Source organism: Phasianus colchicus, chromosome 2 (genome assembly GCF_987193195.1).
Source record: "Phasianus colchicus chromosome 2, bPhaCol1.hap1.1, whole genome shotgun sequence".
Classification (NCBI taxonomy): Eukaryota; Metazoa; Chordata; class Aves; order Galliformes; family Phasianidae; genus Phasianus; species Phasianus colchicus.
In genome coordinates, this window is record NC_143437.1 from 72,789,330 (window position 1) to 72,805,804 (window position 16,475).

The window sequence follows — 16,475 nt, forward strand, 5'->3', positions numbered from 1 at the left end:
TTCCTTATCTGGCACAGCATCAGAGGACAATTTAAAAAATAGTTAACTTCTATATATCACCATTGGCTACGGAGAAGACGCATAGAAAGTTTTAAAAGGCATGGTATTTTAATGGGCTTCTTTCTGCTTCTGGGGAACAAGCTGGGCATCAGCCAATTAGTGGCAAACAATTAGAAACCAAAACCTGGTTATATACACACACAGATGTAATAACAAATATTCTTTACCTTCCTCCTAATCCACAGTCATAGTTAATACATTTATGTCAACCCAATAGATCTAATTCATTTGCCACCATCCCTGTCAACTATTTTCACACCCCATCCTACAGGAAATAGAGCAAGAAGCATGGTGCTGAGCCAGCTAATTGCCACCACGAACCACAACACTAAGAAACAAAGAACACCAGACATGCAACTGAGAACTCAATTTCCCCTAGAATACACAAAAAATTCAGTTTACAAAAGGAACACACAGGACAAACTGCCAAATATAACCTCCTCATAAACAGTCAGTTAAACATCTATATAGCTCCATGAGAGCTTCTCATTCAAATCATCAGTGCAAAGAAACATCCACCAACGGGCTAATAATATCCCAGCAACAGCCTGGAAAAAAACATGCCCAGCACAAATACTACTAGAACACGGACATTATATTGCACAAACAGAACTTGCACATAGGCTGCCTTAAACAGGAAAAGGAGTTGGACAAGGAAAGAAATGCTACCGCAGTTGCTAGTGCTTCCACACAAATAACAGTCACCAAGAGATTCAGATGATGCAAAGGTTACAAGTACCTTTTCACTCCATAAAAAAAGCAGCCAAGTAAACGTACTGGGGATGAAAGCAATCTTAAGAATACCTAAGGGTTCATGAAATGAAAAAAGAACTAAAAAAGCAAAAAACAGGCACCATATGAAAAACAAAACTTAAAGAAACCTTTATTACCAATAGATATGAAAAGCTATAGGAAGTGAACAAAAATTACTCAAACTAGGACAAAAAAAAAAACAAATAATAGGCAAGTAAACCAACAAAAAAAACCTAATTCATGGCCCCTCTTCTTGCTGGCTCCTTCCTCACAGTTCCACATGCCACTATGCCTTCTCCCTCCTGCAGCAGCTCCTGCAAATGAAGAAAAATGCCATTAGGCCCAAAGGAGCACCAGCTGCCCCACCCAAACAAGACGGGCTACATGATGGCCCGATGGAGATCTGCACACGACCACCTGGCCAAAGAAGACCTTGCATGCCCCACCCCCAAGCCAACCCAGCAGAAACAGCTGAAGAGCAGCTTTTCTCACCACTCTGACACCCCGCAGGTTCCCAATGGTGCTGCAGCAGGCTGCAGAGGCGGGCATCCTGGGCAAATAAAGCTGGGCACACAAAGTAGTGGGTAAAGGACTGGCTCTGCTGCTTACAAGGTGCCCCAAGCCACCACATCCATCGCAAAGGGCCGGGGACTCCAGGGCATCACCGTGCCCTGACTTACAGGGCAGCCCAAGTCCCAAAGACCAAGGGAGGCTCCCTCTCTCCCAGTCAGGGGCATCTTGACCTGCACCCCGCTAACAAGGCAGTCACCCCACACAGGCTGCCAGCGGAGCACAAAGGCTCCTACCCCCAGACCTTGATTGGCAGGGGAATGACACCCAGGAGCCACAGAGCTTGGTTTCCCCCTCAGCGGCAGAAACAACACTCAACAGCCAGGCAGTGGGGCGGCACAGCAAAAAGCTAAGCTTGGGATCCCAGCTCCACATTCTCAGCATCGCACCTCCAGAAGGCCAGGCCAGAAATACCCACCTGAGTACAGGGGGTCCCTCAGAACACATCTCACCAAGCACAATGGGCACGCATAGCCCTGCCTACAGGACAGTACCCCATGTCTCAGCATCTCCAGAAAGTCCCACAGAGGATATAGCTCCCACCAACACCCGAGGTACCAGCTGGCCCGCCCAGTTGCAACAGACATTGTCCACATCTTCAGAAGTCCAGAGAGCAACCTCAACCCATCCAGTAGTGAGGTCACCCCAGCCACAAACAGCACCTCAACCTGCACCCTTTGTCAGGCCAGGGAGGGGTCACTCCCACACACTGGCTAAAGCAGCCGGTCGCAACAACACGGACTCCCATAACCTGCTTACAGGAGGGCGGACTGCTCTGGGGACAGAGGGCTCCACAGCTCACGATAAGTGCCCTGAGTACAGGGCTGTCACAGAGGCACTGCACCAGCAGGAAAGGCAGCCTCACAGGCACAGACCCAAGCCCTGGATACAGGGGGCCTCAGCCCCACAGCTACCACATAGCTCTGCATTGTCCTAAGCAAAAAGGGGCAAGAGAGGAAGATACTCGCATCGCTCGCAGGACTGAGAGGGAACATCCGCCTTGCATCCCCCTTGAGGAAGAATGGCAGGGAAATGGCACTACCCTGCTTACAGGGGGAGGTGGGTTCCAGCGAGTTCTGTTTCCCACTCAGGTATGGAGAATGTGGCTCTCACCCTTCCTACAGGGGCCCATATTCCCCAGTCAAAGCAGTCAATGGAGCAACAAGGCAAAAGGCCAACTACAGCAAAGACCTGAGCCCTGGTTACAGGGAGGTCGCCCAGCACAAAGCCAGCCTGGTCACCCAAAATACCAGCAAAGCTCTACTGCAACATGACTGTGACCCTGGCTACGGGGAGATGCTTTTGCCCAGGGTGTCTCTCTTTGGCCCAACCGTATGCTTCGTCTCCTCTTCTTACTGGCTTCTTCTTCCCGGTTCCACATGCTGCTTTACCTTCTTCCTACTGCAGCTCCTGCAAATGTAGGGAAATGCCATCATGCCTCCATGTTGCATCCCTTGACTATGAAAACACGCAACAGAATGGCCCAAGGGTACTTCACACAGAACCACCTGCCCATGAACCATTTAACAGCTTTGGGAAGATTCCCTATGGATCATAGAATTCTAATCCCCCTGATACAGATAAGGCCATCAAGCTTCGGATCTTGTACTAGACCAGGCTGCCCAGGGCTCCCATCCAATCTGGCCTTGAACACCTCCACAGATCAGACCATTCACACCCTCACTGGGCAGCATATTCTCACACCTCACCACTCTCTCCGTAGACCCTTACCCCCGACAGCCAATCTACACATCCCCTTGAGCTTAAAATTATTCCCCCTTGTTTTGTCTCTGCTCACCCACGTAAAATATTATTTCTCTCATTTTTATTCTCCCCTTTTAAATACTAGATAGCAGCAATGAAGTTTTATCACCACCTTTTTTTTTTTTTTTTAAGATATTCTTACATCCCTCACACCAAACTCATCCAACCAAAACAGTCCAGATTTTCTCAGGGAGATGCTTTTTGTCAGTGTGCCTCACTTTTTATCCTTTGTCAGCACTCTTCCTTGATTTGTCATTCACGCTACTGCAATTCTTCTTTTCCTCTCTTCCACCAGTTCAAGGTGCAGTAACAATAGCAAGTTAGACTTCAGATAGCCAAGTCCTAAAATCTAACATGAAGGGAAATCTTAAATTAGCAACTAGATTCTCACATGAATGCCTAGTTTTTCTCTCTATCCTTCTTTCCTGTTGAGTTTCTTTCTCCCTTACCATCTTCCAATATCTGAAGACAGTGTATACACAGAAGGTGGTATGTCCATTGACATGAGTGGATAATGACAGTACAAGAGGGAGTGGTCTTAAACTGAGGCAGGGGAGTTTTAGGTTAGATACTAGGAGGAAGCTTTTCACCCAGAGGGTGGTGACACTGGAACAGGTTGCCCAAGGAGGTTGTGGATGCCCCATCCCTGGAAGCATTCAAGGCCAGGCTGGATGTGGCTCTGGGCAGCCTGGTTGAGTGGTTAGTGTCCCTGTACAGGGCAGGCAGGTTGAACATATTAGATCGTTGCGGTCCTTTTCAACCCAGGCCATCCTATGAACTCTACCACAAGAGCGCTACTATAGCATTTACTCCTTTCATAATCAGCTCCTCTATCAGGATGTGAGAAGATGTTTTCTTCCCCACTCCCACCACACCATCGTTAGGGGTTGTAACTTCATCTTCAGCGGGGAGAGATAATTACTCTGTTGTTTGCCACCTCAGGCACTCAAATGACTTCAGGAGAAGCATATGAGCAGTCAGGTGTTCCAACACCTCACAGCTCAGTAGCGCTCGGTGCCACGTGCCCACCCCATCACCTTGTAATGATTCCTCAGGTCTCTGCCTCTACTGGGAAAACCCCTTCTGAACTCAGAAATATTGTTACAGAGAGAAAAGGGTGAAAAAATCTGATGCCTGATGCTCAAAGTATATAATTTGTAAACTCGGGCTGTTCTTATTTTATAGAGTTGCTTGTATTTTATTTACATATCATATTGGAAATGCTTATCTCAGTACTACACATTGAAGAATGTCTTCACCAAATTTACTTTCTGTGGCTATGTTCTTTTTCTTTTAAGAATAGTATAAAATGGGGCTAAGGAGGAGACAAAGAATGGTTAGAGCATCTGCCACCAATGGGGGATTCCAAACTAAGATGTATCAAGTAGATATATGTATTTTATCAACTAAATTTTATGGGGGGGGGGGAGAGGGGAAGTAGGAAGAGCAGCATGAGGAGAAGCTGAGACAGTAAAGTGGGAAAGATGAAAGGGGGGTCTGTAACATCGCTTGGCTTTACTAACTCAAAGAAATTAGCATCACGTAATTTAACCCTTCTTGCTAACTCAGGAGGAATTTATTGCTCAGCTTAGGGAATTCGTTTCTTAGTTTAACCTCTTGTTATCTCAAGGGGAACTTATCGCTTAACCTTTGCTAGCCCAAAATACGCTCCCAACAGACAGCCGTCTCTAGTCAGCAGAAAAGGCCCCTGAGAACGTGAGGGGGAGGCAAGGATAGGCAGAATTAGAGATTGCTGAGGTATGCAGGACGGGAGAAGAGCCCAAAACTGGGACAAAGGTCGGAAGGACATGGCGAGGAAGATGTCTGACTTCATCCCGGAACGACCACCAGAGGGGGAGGAAGACGTCGGGCCTTCATCCAATGGATGCTGCTGCGCATGCACTGGGGAGGGGGACAGTATGTAAATGAACTCCCGGAAAGGTGATGAATATGTTAGTGAGTCTTGGGTAACACTCCTGAATATGTATGGATTGACTTATAAATGTAATGGGATCTCACTTTCCGGTGTGCAAGCTAGGAGGAGCGATCCCCCTTGCACCCGGCGTGTGGCGCAGCGCTGAAATAAAGACGTACCTGCTCTTATAACCTTACGTGGGTTAGAGAGTTTGATTCCGCAAATCAAAGCTCAAAATGTGGAATGCTTGCAGCAATTTCCAAGTTGGTCAACAAATGCATTGAGCCTTTTGCCATTGAAATTCTGAAGTTTATTCCTTGCTGTCTAAAAAAAAGCCCTTTTGTGGTATCTGAGGTGTGAAACATTGTCAAAAGTTTGATGACAGGAAAGAAAAAAAATCAAACTGTAGTGGCATTAAGTGTTTACTTTTATCTTATTGATATATCTGCCTCCCCCTCCTATTTTGCTCTGAATAAGAAATTTTATGAAACAGCAGATAAGAAGGTGCTTTTGACCCAACACAAAGTGATGTCCTTTTAGGGAGAGTGAACCAGATGAAACCTGAAACTAAAATACCCAGAGGGTTTCTACTAAGCAAGTACTGCTGAGTAGGAGATTCGGCAGAAAACAGAAATAAGGAATTACAGGGTTTGATAGCAATGACAGAAAATTGTAACCAAGCTTAGCACCATTAACTGTTCCCCTCCTGCTGACTGGAAACAGAAAGAATACATAGTCATTATGCCTGAAACTGGTTGTCTGTGTATAAGCTAGTTATGGATGTGTGCCTCCTCATAATAGCAGGTGATTTGAAGAAGTAATTACACAAAATATTCTGTTTATGCTTGCTTGCAACACCACAGTAGTTCTTAGATGTGGATGATAACTGATGTGGTATTGTAGATACCACCTTACATGTTGAAAGGCTGATCTGTTTTAACAGGTCAAAAGAAACAACAGAACAAATAAATTGTGACAGATGTTCCCCTTTGTCTTCCTATCTGTGTGTGCAGAGACTTCTCCTATTGTCCTTGAATTCCCAACAATCTTTGGGACAGAAGGAGTGCTGAAAGGAAGTAAACGACCCCTGAGGACTAACAATGGACCATCAACGTGCTAGATGACACTAGGTGACATCAAAGATTGCCAAACAAGGCTATGTCTGTTAGGCAGTCACTGGCGGTGGACAGGTTAATGAATTTGAGAATGTAATGAATATGTAATACATGTGAAAATATAGCCTGTTTACTAATGATCATTCGTAGAGCATTTTTGGACAGTTATCTCAATACCACGCCAGGGCTGCCAATAAAGAATGCCTTTCTTAATGGTAACAAAACTTTGCTGTAAAGTTTCTACTCATCATTTTCTGTAAATCACAGGGATTACTCTATTAGCATTTGGGAGCAAAGAAGCAAAATTGAGACCAAACAAATGATCCAGGTTTGGAGCCCCCAGTACAAGAAAGACAGAGCTGTTGGAGATGGTCCAGAGGAGAGCCACAAAGATGATCAGGGGACTGGAGCACCTCTCCCATAAAGACAGGCTGAGGGAGCTGGGCTTGTTCAGCCTGGAGAAAAGAAGGCTGCAGGGTGCCTCATTGCAGCCTTTCAGTACCTAAAGGGAGCCTACAAACAGGAGGGGAATTAACTCTTTCGAAGGGTTGATAAGTGCAGGACAAGGGGAAATGGTTTTAAGTGGAGGGAGGGGAGATTTAAGTTGGATTTAAGGGGAAATTCTTTACAGACAGAGTGGTGAGCTGCTGGAACAGGCTGCCCAGAAAGGTTGTGGATGCCCCGTCCCTGGAGGTGTTCGAGGCCAGATTGGATGCGGCCCTGGGCAGCCTAGTCTAGTATTGAATGTGGAGGTTGGTGGCCCTGCATGTGGCAGGGGGGTTGGAGATTCATGATCCTTGAGGTCCCTTCCAACCCTGGCCATTCTGTGATTCTGTGATAAAAATGTGTTTATAATTATTTTTCATCTCTCACATCTGTGTCAGATTTCCCTTTGCCGCCATGCAGGTATATCAAATAAAGTGAATGTAATAAAGAGTTTGGGTTCATGATTCCAGACATATTGCTCCATCATGCCTCCTCAGGGAGACAATGATGGTACATTCAGCTGACCCTTGAGCTTCTGCTAAGGTTTCTGTGCTTTCTGCTTGCCTTTTGTTCGTGTATGTTGTACTCCCTTTTGATAATCAAGTGTGCCTCACTTGCAGGGCAAGATGAGAATTAGCTCTCTGGGCAAACCTCAGATGCCCACTAACCACTGGGTAAGTTTCAGTAAGGAAACTCTGCTCTTCACATTACAAAAAAAAAAAAAAAAAAAAAAAAAAAGTCTTACTTCTTGTGAGAAATAAAAAAGGAAGTAATTTAAATTCTCCTTTAAGACGTGTTGTACGCAGACAGATGATTCCCTCACGTGCCCTGTGCTAGGAGGGACACCTTGCACTCCAGGAGTCTAAAGATTTGGTTGGCAGTTCTGTATGCATTTGAATAATTCTTTCTGTGTTGTTACTGTTTCAGCTTAGCATTAGTCACAGCAGCAGGGGATGCCATCGCCTACAGTGACCAGCACTCCTTAACTAAAAATCTCTAGGTTGCTCCAGAAGCAACACCTGGTACATGATGAGATGAGTTGGCAGAGGTGAGGAGAGAGTTTCTCCCTTCCCTATAGCAAACTATGACTCCAGAATTATTTCAGCTGTTGCCCCTGGGCTAATGAATTTACATGCTGGTGCCTCCCCACAGTAGCTGTAAATGAAGATAAACAGCCATTTTTACCTCTGTAGGCTGCTCAGAGTAGCTTTGATTTGCTCTTAAGAGCTAAAAGGCTTATTGCCTATTTTTAAGGTAGTTTATCTTCATTGCTGTTATCATGCAGCCACATCAGTATTAAAGAGTTGAAGTGCCTTACAGTGACAAAATCAGAGAAAAATTAGTTAGCACAAGTCCTAGACATTGTCTAGGAGAACTGATGGTCATCTCTATACAAGCTGAAAACAAAATCAATTCATTGTTGATCAAGTCTGAAGTCTTAGAGAACTTGGTGCTACACACACCTGACCTGAGGCCAGACTGTCAGGAAAGGTTTGGGGCACAGAGCAAGAGGAGGGGAACACCTCTGGCAAAATACTGGTGTCTTAATAGTTGAAATGGTTGGTACTCCTTGTAAACTACCATCTCAGCTATGACCAAGTCTTACGTCATTTTTGAAACCAACAGCTTGTCAGGCTGATGATATAAAAGATGAGATGGTTTGAATGGAATTCTGATGGGGATCCTGAGCAAGCTCCCCAGCTCCTGGGAAATCAGGGGGAGGGGAAGCAGTGGTTAAATCTGTTTCGTCTGCCACACCAGCCCATAAAACACTGAGGTCCTGGATCTCACTCAGTTTTGTTTGGCAGAAGTGGCTGCCTTTAAGCCACTAAGAAGGGAGTGAAGAAAATTCAGCTCACTGTCTCTGATATAAACATAAAATTAATGTTTATTTCCTCTAGAACAAGGCCATCTGTGAATGGATTTCATATTTTATGGTATCTGTTAGTATTCATGACAGTAGTCAATCTGGCAGTTTTGGAGGCTAACATCTGCTATTTAACCAACAAGCAACACTACATTGGGCATGACCACACAAATGCTCTATGGTGTCCAAAGGCCAAAACCTTTAAAAGCATGTAGGTAGCTTGGGGGTCCTATCTGCTTTCCCTTCACAAACAACCTTGACAAATGGTGACATGAGTACAGTCCTAAATGGCTGAAAATCACAGAATCACAGAATCATAGGAGTTGGAAGGGACCTCGAGAGATCACTGAGTCCAACCCTCCTGCCAAAGCAGGTTCCCTACACCAGGTCGCACAGGTAGGTGTCCAGGCGGGTCTTGAATATCTCCAGAGAAGGAGACTCCACAACCTCCCTGGGCAGCCTGTTCCAGTGCTCCGTCACCCTCACCATAAAGAAGTTCTTGCGCACATTGGTGTGGAACTTCCTATGCTGCAGTTTCTGGCCATTTCCCCTTGTCCTGTCTCCACATACCGCTGAAAACAGTCTGGCCTCATGACTCTGCCCCTCACACCTGCATCAGGTCCCCTCTCAGTCTTCTTTTCTCAAGGCTAAACAGACCCAGATGGTCCATACTCAATGGATACTTGTGTGTCTATTCAATGGAACTTTATTGCATGGGTTTGGCACCCATTCTTTGGGTCATAACGTGGATTTTGTGCCAGCCAACTGGCAGCTAAAGCCATACAGCTACGTGAATTTGGCACACATCCATATTCTAATTTCTAGCTCCTAGCTGCCCAAGTACAGCCAGATGCATGGGTGTGGCGTGCAGGAGTCCCAGCTTTGCTGCACCAAGTCTTACTCCTCCAGTCCCAGAGGATATCTGTCACACACTTTAAAGGGATCTTATCTGGATGCTCAGGGATACAACTGAGGTTCTAGCATTGTGCCTAAGACTAGGAATTATGAATACAGGCCTAGTTTTCTATCTGGGACTACGGCAGCAGGCCAGGACAATACAGAGTACATAAGGGATTTTAAGATTAAATACCTAAGAATTTTTTTCTGACCCATGCTGTGGATTTTTAACTTCCACATATGCTCAGAGCTGCTCAAGTCCCTGCAGGCTATAGCACAAACATGTGTTCAGTTCATGACTGTGCTTTGTCAGATTCATAAACTATCATCTACCCATGATTGGACTTGGCAGATGTTTTCTGAAAACTCTGTCACATGCCTAACTTATCAAACCTGCTGGCAGTGGCTGTTCTCTCTCTGGGACAGGCTTTGAAACCCTGCAGAGCTCTGTGCCAAGAAAACCAGCCTGCAGTTCTGTGACTGCAGTACAGATGTACCTCAGGGGAGCCGCAGGTAAGACGCTTTCCTCACCAGTCTTATCCATTTATTTTGCAAGACAAATGGATTAACTAACTTTGAAATACTAAAGGTCTCCTTGGTAGTAAACTCCCCTTAATATCACTAGCTTCTATGAGAACTGATGTTGCTCAGGATCTCGCTAGGTTCACTCAGCACCTAAATATGTAGGTCCCTCTGAAAGTAATTCCTCCTATTTATTTCCATGGAAACTACAGCAGATACAAAGAGCACAATAACACTATTTGATAGAATAAATTCTCAGCTACAAAACACCATTTTTTCAACATAATCACAATCATTAGCTGTGCATTTTTACTAGCAATGAACAAGAGCCCACATGCCATGTTTGTAAAAATCTGTACCAGTAGAAATGACCCACTGTTTCACAGAATCACAGAATCGTAGGGGTTGGAAGGGACCTCCAGAAATCATTGAGTCCAACCTCCCTGCCAAAGCAGGTTCCCTACACCAGGTCACACAAGTTGTCCAGGTAGGTCTTGAACATCTCCAGAGAAGGAGACTCCATAACCTCCCTGGGCAGCCTGTTCCAGTGCTCCGTCACCCTCACCGTAAAGAAGTTCTCGTGCACATTTGTGCGGTAATTCCTATGCTGCAGTTTCTGGCCATTTCCCCTTGTCCTATCTCCACACACTGCTAAAAAGAGTCTGGCCTTGCCACTCTGCCCCCCTACACCTTAGATATTCATAGATCTGGTTCAGGTCCCCTCTCAGTCTTCTTTTTTCAAGGCTAACGTTTCACAGTTGCTATCATGGTTTCGTTGCTGAAACACATCACCCACCACCTCACTGTGCTCATATCCACTGTTTGGTCTACAGAAATGTTCAGCAAGCACTTATGAGTGCCAGTGGGTGCAGTTTTTTCCACATTGTGGAATTCAGTGACATACCTTTCCTTCACATGTATTTCCATGTCAGACATTGTTTTGTCAGACTGCTCTTCTGCTGCCATCTGTCACAAGGCAACAAAATGTAACAGGATGTTGTGGAAAGGTTCAACCTCTACTGCCATACCACCAACATATACCTGTGATGTTGTGTGCCAACATAATAAAATAGGAGGCATTACTTTTGGAGCAGCCCTTGTAGTCATTGTGAGTATGAATTATAAGAAAACAAAGCAAGGCCTTTGTCACTATGAAATTTCACCTGTAAATACAACTTTTAAAGGTCTTGAAGAAACAAATGCAATCCATTACGATACATGAGAGAAGATCAGACATCTGTTGAGAAAAGCAAGATGAATGTGGATTCAGCATCTTGTCTTGACATTCACATCTGCCAGAATGATCAGTGGGGACCACAAATCTTTAGCTGATAGTTAAGTAAGTCATGAGCATTTTGTCAATAATTGTGGGAATGACCTTCAAATCCAACACCAGTGAAAACAGATTATTATTACAGGTTGTGCATATTATTAACATGATGATTACCAGAAAATAAGAACAAACGTAGGAGATCTAAACTTAAAAACAGCAGCAATCATGAGAATGAACTATAGCTGAAATTTGTTTTTATATACACTCAAATTTGTAAAGAAACTCTCTGAGTTAGTCAACAGAGAAAATTAATTTATTAGCATGAAAACAAACGATTCCAAAGTTGTAATTAAAAAACAAAGAAACAAAGAGAACAACAACAACAAAAAACAAATAATGAAAACTTTGAATTAAATAATATTATTATCAACGTCATCATTACTGGGAAAGAAGTGTAATAACAACTTCATGTAACATTTTGATTTAGTTAAAGCTCTAATTCAGAATGTAAAGAATAGACATTAATTCTGTATTTTAAATCTATAACTTCTAACTAAATAAAACCGTTCTAGCTAAAGAGGCCTAAGGAAAAGAGAATCAACTCAGTTTTATTTTAGAAAAATATATTTGCAAGCTAATATGGTGATAATTCATTATGAAAATGTTTTCTTCTTTCTATTCTTACCTCACTATGGATTGTGCTGGATTGCATCTTTACGTATTCTTTCATTCCTGTAAAGGTGGATTTTTGCTTACCAGTGGGTAGTGAGTCCTTTGCTCCTATTATCACAGAATCACAGAAACACCGAGTTTGGAAAAGACCTACAAAAGAATCCAGTCCAAGCATCCACCTATCACCAATAGTTCTCACTAAACCATATCCCTCAACACAAAATCCAAACGTTCCTTGAACACCTCCAGCATCGGTGACTCCACCACGTCCCTGGGCAGCCCATTCCAGTGCCAGGCCTCTCTTTTAGAAAAGTAGTATTTCCAGAAAAGTAGTATATTTCCACATTTATCACTTAGACTAATTTAGCCATGGCCTAGCTTTCTAGGTAATTTCCTCTGAGAAGGCTGGTAGTTTGACACTTCTCTCCCCACACAGACAGTTAACTGAGCTAGATAGCCAAATACACAGCAAAAACTTAACCAGAGCTAGAGGGGTTATCACTATATTAGTGACCAGATTGAGAGAGTATACCTTCATTTCTTTCCTTTAAAAAAATTATATTAGGTATTCATTTATATTTTTTGTTTGTTTGTTTACTGTGTTTTAAGTACAATGACACAGATTGCATCCAACATCCTTCCTCCCCCCCCCCCCCAAAAAAAAAACAAACAACAAACACAGTCACATTAATACTGACTAATGTAAGAAGTTTTTGGTTCATGCCAGTTGAACTGTATTTATATACTGTCTGGAAGGATGGCATGAATCAGAACTGTGACAAGCAGCATGCTAAAAATTTAACAGTGCACATGACTGCTTGCCACTGTTCTTCCTGTGAAGTAGCCTTAATACAGCTCTGATGTTCTGAGTCAAAATTCCTTCATAATACCAGTCTCATGATGAAAGCTACATATCAACTTCTATACAAACATAAAAGACTGGAGATCAAGACTGGTTGTCTATCTACTACTATGTGACTTAGCCTTCAATTTCAGTTCTGCAGTTATCCAGTTTTGCAGCCTCTGCAAGCTTGGGTTTTCCTTGTGTAAAAATCCATGACTAGCAAGGCCTTCTTCCAAAGCAGACAAATTCAGCTGAAGCCTGCACTGAAACCCAGATTCTGAGATACTGCTTCAATAGCAAAATATATCTACTGACATTTCAGTAATTTCTTACACAATTAAATAATACTTCAATGAGCATCAAGAATGAATGCTTTTAGATTGAGAAGTTACTTCCTGATACACTCTGTCAAGGCCTTGAAATGTTTTTCTGTGGTCACCCAGAAGTTCCTAAAGTCCATGAATAGGACTACAGAGGGAGCTACTTTTAATTTATCCTCCGTAAAATTTCAATCTGGTAAAACTGAACTTGGGCAAACCGCACCTAGTAGATTTACATGACCATGCAGCAGAAAGAGACCCTTTTTCTCTACCTCTTTCACTAACATCAGCAATTTGTGTGCCAGTTTCTGCTTTGCAGGATGAGTCATATATGATAGACTTACACTTTCTGTATCCTGCTTATGAGACAGAAGTCCACAAAGGTTCTTCCAGCAATTGCCTTCCACGTCTGAGTGAAGACTTGACAGAGAGGAGTAACTATAACAAGATTTTGTTCTTTTCCTTTAACAAATAGGAACAGGCCAGTTGTTAGTATGTTCTGAAAGCTTGTGAATAATATAGCCATATCTTGAGGAATTTCCCTACTCATTAGATAATAATCCTATCCAGGTTAATCAATGAGGAAAAGAATTTCACGGTTTATATCCACAGTTTGGATTATTACTGCTAAATTACCTAGATGCAAACTCAAGCTATCAAGAGAGTGATTTTTTTAAAATATTCAATTTCAAATAACAGATTAAAAAGACTTGCAATAAATGAGACATCATATTACGAATTTCAAAAAAAAAAAAAAAAAACAGTTAAAAACTGTATTTTATTTTATTTTCGGTCTCTTATACTCATCCCACTTTCTTCATTATTTCTGCATTTATTTTCCCTTAGAATCATAGAATGATAGAATCACACAATGCAAAAAGCAATTTCAGTTTGAAGAAGATTCATTCAGCTCGAAGAAGATTCATTTAATCACCCATTAAAAAAGAATTGGGATAGTGAGAACTAAAAGCAAACTAAAACCACTTTCCCATTCTAACTTGTGCCTAACTCAGGTGTTTGAAGTAAGGATGGCATGCAGAACACCTCAGGGATGGTCCCCAAGCTGGTACATGTGTTCACTTGTTGTTAAAGTTCTAATTGCATGTACTTTTATATTATACACAAGTTATGTGCATAAATCCCCCCACCCCCATGCTGGGGGCTACTGCCAGCCTACTTCCATACGGGCTGGGGGTTGTGACATCACAGAGTTATCCCCACCCGACAGACTATGATCTCATGGCTCTGCCCATGTAAGCCAGCGCCAGCACTTTGTCTCTCCCAGTGCGGTCGTGACCAGCTTAGAGCGATGGTTGTCGACAGCTTTCTCCTCATCCCCAGCCTCCTGATCCTGGTGGCTGGGGTGTCTCTGCTCACTGCTTCCTGGCGCCGACAGGTAGGGAAATTTGAGGGTGGGAGTCACTTGAGCTAGGTGACTCAGGGCTTTGGGTGTGGGGGGGTGAGGGCTGCCCCGCAAGTCCTCATGAACTGTGCCACATTCATGTGCCCGTAGGGTTCTGACCGGCGCCAGCAATGGTGGATGTGGTGGCTGCAAGTGATGGCATCGAAGTCAGGTGAGTCCCCTGAGGGTCAGCCTGGCACATTCGCAGGCAGGGCCAACCCCCTGGGAGAAGCCAAGCTTCGTACCAGTCTCTGTCGTGTAGTAGCCAGACTGAGTGGGCCTGGAAGATCCCCGGTGCCCCCTGCCCTACTGTGGCTCAGACCTGCTCCCTGTTTTACAGGTGCTGAGAGGCAGGCAGGCAGGCACAGGAGCCCCCTGTGCAGGCCACATTGCTCCCAGCAGCAAGCATCAGGATGGAAGGGCAATCCCATCCTGCCCCATCTCATCCAGCCAGGAAAGACCCGGCCTTTGTTGCTGCGCAGTGCATGCCCCTCTCTTCACATGGACTCTGCCACTGGTACAATGAGCTCTGTGGGGAAACCCGGCAGGCTCCCCAGACAGGACCAGCGCCCGCAGGTTCTGGTGGCACGTGGGATCCCCAGGACGCTCAGTCAGCGTCCTAGGCGAGGCGGTGGAGTTGAAGACCTGCCACCTGAGATCTCCAACTTCACAAAGCCACCAGTGAAAGGGATGGTCTTCCAGGAGGGCCTCATTCACACAGAGGAGAGAAAATGCTGGTGGGACTACAAGACCAAGAGGCTTTTTTGGCATATGCGCTCCCCAGCACTTCCCAAAGTGCACAGGAAAGCAGGAGCAGCTGCAAGACCATCCCGAGGACCAGCTTTGAGCCTGGGGAGAAAAGCAGATGGCAAAGCTGAAGCCCGCCAGCCCTTCAACTCTGGCTTCAGTGAGGAGCACAGAGAAATCGGAAATGCTCGCTACGGAAAGTCTCTACTGGCAGCTCCTGGTGTCCCTAAAACGGCCCAACACTAAGAATGATTGCTACAAGTCAGGTGGCGGAACTGAAGAGCAACCGCCTGTAACCTCTTCCTGCATGCTGCCACCATGAAAGGGACGAACGCGCATGAGAACATCCTTCAAACAGAGGAGGAGAAATGCTGGTGGAAGAGCAAGGCCAAGAGGCCTTCTGAGTATTGTATTGCCTCCCCAGCACTTCCCAGAGTCTAGATGGAAGCCTGAGCAGCTGCAGGACCAACACCAGGACCAGCTTCAGGCCTGGAGAAAAGGAGACCACAGAACTGAAACCTGCCAGTGCCTAGACTCTGCCTTCATTGTTATGGTTTTAATGTTGACATATTAATAGAGAACTAAGATCATCATTTGCATCATACCATTTCAGATTGAGATCTTTCAGATTTTGAAAAAGATAATTTAATAAAAGTCATGCTAGCCTTCAGAGAATTGTTATCCTCATTTCTTGACTTTTAGCAATAAGAGCAAGCTCTCTCTGCAAAGAACAGTTTCAGAGCATCTAAGACTGCACTGGGGAAGGGATCTGAGGCAAAAAGGGCTGATGAAATGCTCTTCTGGGGGCTTCTTGAAGCCAGAAAAAGTGGTTTGCCTGTGCCAGGGGGCTGGCAGCTTGTGAGCAGGCTGCCGAGCTCACATGGATGGAGCCAGCACTGCCCACCCTGGGCCAGGCTACCAGGCCTAAGTAGCCTCAGGGAGAGCAGAAGCTAGCTGCCACCACAGAGCACGCAAGGTGAGCAAACGGTGTTGGTGTGTGCGCCTTGCTGGCTGCAACCTGTCTGGCAGGGCTTGAGCCTCTGCCAGTGCACAGATGTCTGGCTATGAGACTGCTACAGGCAGGGCTTTGGGTTCTTTGATAGTGGCTGGTTTTGTAAGTCACCAGACCTGATAGTAATGCATGGGAAAGGTTTATGTCACGGAGGCAAAAGGGTTCTGGGACAGGAATAAGCAGGGCTCATTCTGAGAGCTATAAATGAGATGAGAAGGGGGATGGGGTTGTAGCTGGACTTGCACTGGTGGGGCAG

The 16,475-nt window shown here is 44.7% G+C and overlaps 1 protein-coding gene and 1 long non-coding RNA gene across 2 annotated transcripts; one reads left to right on the top strand and one right to left on the bottom strand.

Moving 5' to 3' along the window:
- Window positions 1-2,524: 2,524 nt before the first annotated feature.
- Window positions 2,525-11,473, bottom strand: LOC149919108 (uncharacterized). Its single transcript, XR_016464438.1, has 3 exons — window positions 10,854-11,473; window positions 3,366-3,496; window positions 2,525-2,793 (listed from the first exon to the last, which is right to left on the bottom strand). It is a non-coding gene; the product is annotated as an uncharacterized LOC149919108 (long non-coding RNA).
- Window positions 11,474-14,367: 2,894 nt separating this feature from the next.
- LOC116240706 (uncharacterized) lies at window positions 14,368-15,453 on the top strand. Its single transcript, XM_031611159.2, has 3 exons — window positions 14,368-14,454; window positions 14,572-14,632; window positions 14,801-15,453. Exons 1-3 carry the CDS (start codon window positions 14,368-14,370, stop codon window positions 15,451-15,453), a joined length of 801 nt encoding a protein of 266 aa, XP_031467019.2.
- Window positions 15,454-16,475: the final 1,022 nt, after the last annotated feature.

Bases quoted from the DNA above. Each gene is read 5' to 3' on its own strand.
- LOC116240706 (XM_031611159.2), top strand. From the start codon at position 14,368: ATGGTTGTCGACAGCTTTCTCCTCATCCCCAGCCTCCTGATCCTGGTG. The intron at 14,455-14,571 runs GTAGGGAAATTT...ATGTGCCCGTAG, and splicing joins CTGCTTCCTGGCGCCGACAG to GGTTCTGACCGGCGCCAGCA. The intron at 14,633-14,800 runs GTGAGTCCCCTG...CCTGTTTTACAG, and splicing joins AGTGATGGCATCGAAGTCAG to GTGCTGAGAGGCAGGCAGGC.